The 8,848-nt window shown below is 38.3% G+C and overlaps 1 protein-coding gene across 1 annotated transcript; it reads right to left on the bottom strand.

Annotated features, from left to right (window-relative positions):
• Positions 1-626: 626 nt before the first annotated feature.
• LOC148198478 (uncharacterized) lies at positions 627-4,672 on the bottom strand. The gene is made up of 5 exons (XM_088115818.1): positions 4,527-4,672; positions 4,310-4,409; positions 1,206-1,502; positions 819-1,043; positions 627-734 (listed from the first exon to the last, which is right to left on the bottom strand). Exons 1-5 carry the CDS (start codon positions 4,670-4,672, stop codon positions 627-629), a joined length of 876 nt encoding a protein of 291 aa, XP_087971944.1.
• Between the last annotated feature and the right edge of the window lie 4,176 nt (positions 4,673-8,848).

Raw genomic sequence — 8,848 nt, 5'->3', positions numbered from 1 at the left:
GCTAAGGGTTCAAAGGATAGAACACATTGTGCTCTATTTTATTGGGTTAAAATCATGCATTTGGCTAATAAAGGGTTACCAACAAATGGCCTTGATCATATGATACATACAAGCAAGTGATTCAACCATAGGAACCTGGGCAAAGTCATTCATGCTTTCAAAGTAATAACACTCATTCACTAAAACTCTGGAGTTCAAAACCTCACATATAGGCTCATTCAACATTCCACATACACATCCTACTTAACATCATAATCACAATCACAACATCATGCGTTTGTTCACATAGCTAGTGAACAACCACCTGTATATCAGCATATAATGCACAATCTCAACATCAATCAATATCCAAGCATCATCAAGCAATACTCATCATGCATAAATCACAAGCAAACCATCATAGCAAATAAAGTTTCAAACTGAGTACATCACACCCTATTCTAATAATAGAAGCAAATAAGTAAAAGAGTTTAGAACATTGGGATGTCTCCCAGTAAGCGCTTTTTTAACGTCACAAGCCTGACCCAATAAGCTCAAGGATCAACCAACTTCATCACTGTGGACAAACACTCCACTTCTCCTCCCAGATAATGCTTGAGACGTTGACCATTCACTACCCAGCTTCTTTATGGATCACTAGCAGCTGGATCAACCAATTCAATTGCTCCATGCGGACACACACTTTTCACTATGAATGGTCCTGATCGTTTTGAATTCAACTTTCCAGGAAAAAGCTTCAATCGTGAATTGAACAATAGTATTTACTGCCCTAGATTAAAGACTTTTTTAATCAACTTCCTATCATGATAGAAGTTTACCTTTTCTTTGTAATTCCTAGATGAATCATATGCATGCAACCGCATCTCTTCAAGCTCCAGCATCTGCCTTCTGCGCTTGAGCTGAGTTTCAGAAGGATCAAAATTCAAATATTTAAGAGCCCACAAAGCTTTATGCTTCATCTCCATTGGCAAATGCCATACTTTCCCATAGACTAGCTGATAAGGTGATAAACCCATTGATGTCTTCATTACAGTCCTATATGCCTAGAGAGCATTATCCAGTTTCTATGACCAGTCCTTTCTTGATGCAGCAACTGTTTTCTCCAAAATCCTCTTGATCTCTTTGTTAGACACCTCAGCCTTCCCATTGGTATGTGGGTGATAAGGTGCAGCTACCTTATGTCTCACACCATAATGTTTGAGTACTTTTGCCAGTTGATAATTACAGAAATGAGATCCTCCATCACTAATAAGTACTCTTAGAGTTCTAAAACGTGAGAAGATCTGCCTCTTTAGAAATTTAATCACAGTGTTGGCATCATTCTTGGGACACGCCAATGCTTCCACCCATTTACTCACATAGTCCACAGCCACCAATATATATTCATTATTGAAAGATGGTGGAAAGGGTCCTACAAAATCAATACCCCAGCAATCAAAGACTTCAACCTCTAGAATGCCCTGTAATGGCATGTCATGACTTCTTGAAATAGTCTCAATTCTCTGACATTTATCACAATTTCTGGCAACTAAGGGGAACATCTCCTCCTACCCTAGAAGCTAGATTCTTAAGGGGAGGTTTTCTATCCTCTCACTTTTCTCCATTTATATTTGAATTTTCCAAATTTCACTTTTCTTTCAAAGAATTAGCCACTCAATCTTTAAAAATGTTATCACTTACAACACATGCAAAGTCACAACTCGGGTTATGGTTACCTTTATGGTTACCAATAACTCAAGATACAAATAAAATTTCAAATGAAGAAAGGTTTCTTTCTTATATTAAAATTAAAAATTTCAAAATTAGGAAACCTTCTTCTACACATATTCTTTTATATATCTTATTGGGTCAAAGAAAACTAATTAGAGATATGTTTGATGCTTATTGTAGATGGATATTTGACCCAAGAGGAACCCTTGTGAAGCCAACAAAAATAAGTCTTCAGAAGCACCATCAGATTTGAGGACAAATCCTTTCCAAGGGGGAGGGGATGATAGACGGGGCCCAAGCCCAATTAGTTTAGTGTAGTATTTCTTTTACTTTTATTAAAGCATGAGTAAAAGGTGTTAGGCATGTGCTATATAGGAGGGACTTTTAGTCCTATATATAGATATGTCACCACCTTTTGTAAGACACTTTTGAGAATAATGAATTAAACTTTCTGTAGAGAGAACTCCAGAATTTAATTCCCTTGAAAGTCAAGCTAGAGAATCCCAAAAGATCTCCTCTAGCCACCTTCCATTCACGCTTCATCTTTCATTTTCCATTTACACTTCAGAACTCTCTTACCTCCACGTAACCATTTGTTTCTCCACTCTGCCTCAACTGTGTGGATTGCTTACGCCATCGCTGCCACACAAGCTTATTCCTCGCGAGTTTCCTTCAGCACAACACTACATCTTCATTTCACGAAGTCTTCATCTACTTCACTCTCGAGAGAGAGCTCTTACACCACAAGCCACATTGTCACCGTAGAACCTCACCTTTCTCGCCGATTAAAATCACTTTTCCACCGTTCAAATCCACTTCCGCATCAAACCTTATGTTTTCAACCGAACAATCCTCGAATCTATGGATTGTTCATCATTGTTCCTCTTCGACTCCAAAACCTAGTGTTCTTGAGGAAATCTGTTTCTTCCGCTGCTTCCCGGTTCTTCAGCTCGATCAACTCCAAATTTCACGTCGTCTCCCAATGCAGCTCAAGCCTTCAGCTATCATAAGGTGAGTCATGACAGTGCCAGAGAATTCCTTCTGCTTCTTCATTTCTCACTAATAACAGTTGAAAAACTATTATTTTTATGCTTAAAATTGATATCAAAAGCAACCTTTAAGATTTAGAAACTAGCTTGGAATCATGCTTTTGCTTATGTTTTTGGAAATAAGAGAGTTGGACAGGTTTTATGCTTGATTTCCTTGTTTTTGCAGGTTTTAAGATGAATTTGATGAAAGAAGTGAAGTGGGACAGAGATGGAATCAAAAAAGGACACAAAAAGTGCAAAAGAAGAGAAGCCGCAAGTACCGCTCAGCGTCGATTACTACTGAGCGGCACTTCCAAGGACCCGATGGCACCGCTGAGGGGCAAACTTGCCACTGAGGGGCAACATTGAAGTCACGCACTTTCCGCTGAGCGGTATTTACCGCTGAGCGCCACTTTTCTGGGCTTAGGCCTACTTTTCTGTAATTTTTAGAATATTATATAAGGTTTTAGTTAACCTAGGTCAGTCATCTTTAGGAGGGACGAAGTAGAAACACACTATTTCACCCCTTGGAAGAGGATTTTGGATGCTAAGGCTCCCTTCTCACCTTTCTAGGGTTCTATCCTTCACTTTTTCATTGTATTTCATCTAGGTTCACCATGAATATGGTGAACTAAACTTATTTTGTTGTTGGGGAATCAATGTAAATCCTTTGAAACTCTCATGTAATGGAATTTGTTCTTCAAGATCTTTAATAAGATACATGCTTTCTTTCATTAATAGTTAGGGTTTTTCCTCTTTGCTCAAAGCATGCATTGTTTAACTCATTCAATGTCATGATCATTGGTTTTGTCGATATGGACACATACGGGAAAATCTAGATCTGGGGAATCTCTCCCAACAGTACTATAAACCTAGACATAGGAGTATGATGGTTGGTTACCTTTAAGCTTCTGCTCACTATAATGCATGATTAATTGCCAGGGAGACAAGACATTATAAACTAGTGATTATGATTAGGCTTTCTTCGCCGAGACATCGGGTTTAAGGTAATTTAGGGAGTGGCATTAACATTAATGAAAAGAAAGATGAATTCCTTAATACATGAGAGTGGATAGGATGAAATTGATAAACCCCAACAACATATTCATCCATATATTTCAATTCACGTGTTTTGTTTCTTCTTACCATTGATCAATCCATGCATACATATTTACTTTTGAGTATTTGCATTTAAATCTTAATCAATCGGTTTTACAAGTCTTAGCTAATCAATAAACCACACAACTGTCTAGGCCATGAGTCCTTTGGGAGAACGATACTTGGTCTTACCAAGTTTATTACTTGATACGATTCGGTTACACTTGTCGAGGGTTTAACAGTCACACACCGCCTCAGAAGATTATCTGCTCCAATTTTGAACAAATAAGGATCATCCCAGATAAATTGCTTGGAATCATGCACAATTTTCTTTCTTTGTTGCCAATTAAGATCGTTTGAAATTACTCCTGCAGCTTTAAAATATGTCATATCAGCAAACCACGACCTTTGTTGAATATACATGAGTGTTTCATCTGAAAAGACTCCCAAATTTTTGCTTTCTAGCTTGTAACCTCACTGTTAACCAACCATGATAAATGATCAGCAATCAAATTCTCACTCCTCTTCTTGTCACGGATTTCCACATCAAATTCTTGTAATAGAAGCACCCATCTGATCAAACGCGGCTTAGAATCTGGCTTTGTCAACAAGTACTTTATAGCTGCATGATCTGTGTAGATAATCACCTTAGACCCAATGAGATAAGGTCTAAATTTCTCCAACGCATACACTATAGCCAGAAACTCCTTTTCAGTAGTAGCATAATTCAACTGAGCATCATTCAAAACTTTGTTGGCATAATAGATTGTGTAAAACACCTTGTCTTTTCTCTGACCAAGCACGGCTCCTATTGCATAATCACTAGCATCACACATTAGTTCAAAATTCTGATTCCAATCTGGAGCTCCAATCACTAGAGCCGACACCAATTTTCTTTTCAAGATGTCAACTATTCTATTTGTGTGGTTATAGATTAGCTTTGATTTGATTTTTTTTTATTTTGTTTTGTTTTGTTTTAAAAGTGCTTTTTAGGGTTTTGTTTTCTTGTGTATGCAGGATACAATTAGAACTAGAAGCAAGAAAACCTCGGAACCTCTTCTTGAAGGATTGGACAAGAATAGAAGGAGGAGGAGAATTCGAACATCTAGAGAATTATTCCCTTCTCCAGAGACACTTTTACAACCTTCACCGCAAATATCTGACCAAAGAACTGAAGAGATGGCTGGTGAAAATAATGGCAAACGCACTCTGGCATATTACACAACAGTAGTTGGCCCTCATCATTTTAATAGCATTACAAGGCCGAGGGTCAATGCTACAAACATGGAAGTAAAGCCTATGTTGATAAAATTGGTGAAGAGCAACCAATTTAATGGATTGTCTCATGAAAATCCATATGAGCATCTGACAACTTTCAATGAGATTTGCAACACTGTAAAGATCAATGGAGTGTCGGATGATGCTATAAAGCTTAGTTTGTTTTCTTTCTCATTAGGAGACAATGCTAAGTTATGGTTGAATTCTTTCTCAAAAGATAGTTTTACCGAATGGGAAGATGTGGTTGCAAAGTTCTTGAACAAATACTTCCCACAATCTAAAATCAACAAAGGTAAACAAGAATTTTCTTCTTTCAGGCAGGGCATGGAGGAGACGTTAGGTCAAGCGTGGGATAGATATAAAAGCTTGTTGAGAAAGACGCCCACACATGGATTTGATGAAGCCACAGTAGTCATTCTTTTCCTTGGAGGTCTTGGTTCACAAACCAAATTGATGTTAGATGCCTCAGCTGGAGGTAATATCAAGTGCAAGACTCTAGAGGAAGTCTATGAATTGATTGACAACATGGCTACTAATGATAATAAGATGCATAATGAAAGAGGAGCTTCATCTCAACAGAAGAGAGTCCTATTGTTACAATCTAATGATGTTTTGGTTCTCAAGTCAATTTTCATCTTCCTATGCAACGAACAAAACCATATAATTTTACATTGTTTGGGAATGATGACCATCAGCTGCCAGTGCGACCTATCACGAAGGACAAATAGTTATTTAACTAAGTAATTAAGGAAACTATAATAATGAACTTTTACATATAACAATACCTACCTATCAATGTATGGCACAAGGTATACGTCTCTTTTTTACTCATCCATCCATGTTTGCAAATAATGTTGTCTGTTTTGAAGTGTGTTACCAGAAGGTTGAATGGTCTGAGGTTCAACAATTCCGTACATGGAAGACCGACCTTGGTCTACAACGATTGTGTCCATGTACCTAAATGATCAAAGTTAAGTTGTTAGAAACTATAGGAATCAAACAAAAAGACATATGGAAGACAAAATTAACTATCTTACATGCACCACAGTTGAATGATGGAAATATTCAACATCCTGTCTATGTTCGTTAAATCATCAGTTTAAGTTTTTAACTCTCACAAGGTTAGGCCATACCCATTCAAAAAATTTATTTTTCATAATTTGCTAAGACACGTGCATAGAAGTCTACATCATAAATTTGATAAAATTTCGGTAGCATTTCACATTGGTCTCCGAAATACACGAAATGAGAGTAGTCAACGATGACCACAATCAAATATGCATCCGGAGAACAGCACAAATACTAAACCAAAAGTTTATCAATCTTATCCATAGACTCCAACTTACATGTTATTGCAAATTATGAAAATTAATTTTCTCAAACTGTCCAATCGGACAATTCAAAATTTAACACAAATGATTAAAAGATTAATCGTTTGTGTTAAATTTCAAACGGGAACTAAGGGTCACTCAATGATTTGATACTTATAATCTAAGATGAAAATTATAATAACACAACTAATACATGCATATTCAAAAGCCAATAACACATGCAGACCTTAAAGTCAAAAACATGCATACACAAAACCCTATAAAAAAATTATTAACGAAAAAGATAACCTGAAGCGCAGATTCGAAATGAAAATGGAGGGAAATGGACGAGTGCACGACCTAAAATGTAGGCCAAAAAACGCCGCCCAAGAACACGCAACAAACTGCACCAAAACGCACCGAAAACGATTTTTAATCGGTCCAAATGAAAGATATTTCATCACTGAACAATTTAATCGGATTAAAAGTAAGATTAAATGGTCCAAAACAGAGAAAAACCAACCTGGAAATTCAAGGCGCAAGTGAAAACGCGGGGAAGACGATGAACAGTGAGCGTAACTCCTCGTGGGTTCGTGTTTTGGTATAAATGCCAGTAGACGTACGTTACTGGAAGGCCCCGACGTCTATAATATTATAGACGTTGGGGCAGTAACTAATATAACATCTTCTAGTTTTGAATATTGATATTCGCGGGGGGTTTTAAACGTCCCTTAGAGGGGCCCCGACGCCCCTCCAGAACGGACGTCTAAGAGGCTGACAGGGTAGTTGAAGAGTTAATTGCGTTCAGCATTTTAGACGTCCGTTTTGGAGGGGGCCGGACGTCTATAATATTATAGACGTTGGGGCCCCTCTAACGGACGTTTAAAAGGATGAAGCAATGAACTCTTCAACTACCCCGTTAGCCTTTTAGACGTTCGTCCTAGAAGGGTCGGACGTCTATAATATTATAGACGTCGGGGCCCCTCTAACGGATGTTTAAAAGGCTGAAGCAATGAACTCTTCAACTACCCTGTCAGCCTTTTAGACGTCCGTCATGGAGGGGGCCGAACGTCTATAATATTATAGACGTCGGGGCCCCTATAACAGACGTTTAAGAGGCTGAACGCATTAACTCTTCAACTACCTTGTCAGCCTCTTAGACGTCCATTCTAGAGGGGGCCAGATGTCTATAATATTATAGACGTCCGGCCCCCTCCAGGACGGACGTCTAAGAGGCTGACGGGGTAGTTGAAGAGTTCATTGCTTCAGCCTTTTAAACGTCTGTTAGAGGGGCCCCGACGTCTATAATATTATAGACGTCCGGCCCCCTCCAGGACGGACGTATAAAATCCCACTTATTTACGGATATGCCACCGATCAATTATTTACGTTGGGGTTTTTGTGGACGGACGTCTATTGGGTGACGTTAAAGGCCAATTCTGCACTAGTGATTTTCTCCTCCATCTCCATTATGACAAAATCCACCGAAAATAAAAATTTGTCTACTTTCACAAGCACATCTTCAACCACCCCATAAGGGTATTTAAGAGACCGGTCCACTAATTGGAGCGCCATTCTAGTAGGCCTGAGTTCCAAGCCTTCAATCTTCTTGAACATAGAAAGCGACATTAGGTAAATGCTAGCTCCCAAATCAATCAATGCTTTTCCCACTTCCAATTCTTCTATAGTATACGAAATGAGGTAATGATGCATACCTTGAAGACATTACAAATCAAATTCATCTTTAAACATATATGAAACCATAATGAATCTTTCTTCAATTTTGCAGCGCTTCAAGAGTGCATCTCCTATACCAGAGGAAACGATTAGGCAAATAAGGCAGGAGTGGACAACTTATCTTCTACAAAGATGGAGTTAGGAACAGTTTTATTTGTTGTTGAACATTGATTAATTTTAGTTTTATAAGTTTATATATTGATAGTTTTGGTATTGGATTATTTTGTACATTAAGTAGAACTTTCTTTATATGAAACGCAAATATACTATCTATATATTGTTCTGGGACGATTTTCTGTTTTTCAGGTGTGGTTTTAATGCAAAAATAAATTGATTTAAAAAAAAAACGCCCAGTAGACGTCGATTAGTGCACAAATGGACGTCTATAGACATCTGGCAGTGCACAAACCGACGTCCAAACCCCTAAACAACCCGTTCAGCCATATAGACGTCCGGGGTGCCTTCGCCGGACGTCTATATAGACGTCGGGTCTGCCACAACGGACATCTATATAGACGTCGGGCCTGACACAACAGACGTCTATATAGACGTCCGGCCTGACACAATAGACGTCTGACTAACGTTACCCACAAAGACGTCGATTTCAGGTGGGACGTCAAAAAGCCAAAATAACAGACGTCTAAAGCCATTTTTGCACTAGCGAATGGAGATGTGCTAATCATTTTG

The sequence above is a fragment of the Vigna umbellata genome, chromosome 5, assembly GCF_029865625.1.
Source record: "Vigna umbellata cultivar VRB3 chromosome 5, Vumbellata_1.0, whole genome shotgun sequence".
Classification (NCBI taxonomy): domain Eukaryota; kingdom Viridiplantae; phylum Streptophyta; class Magnoliopsida; order Fabales; family Fabaceae; genus Vigna; species Vigna umbellata.
This window is presented reverse-complemented; position numbering and strand designations above follow the sequence as displayed.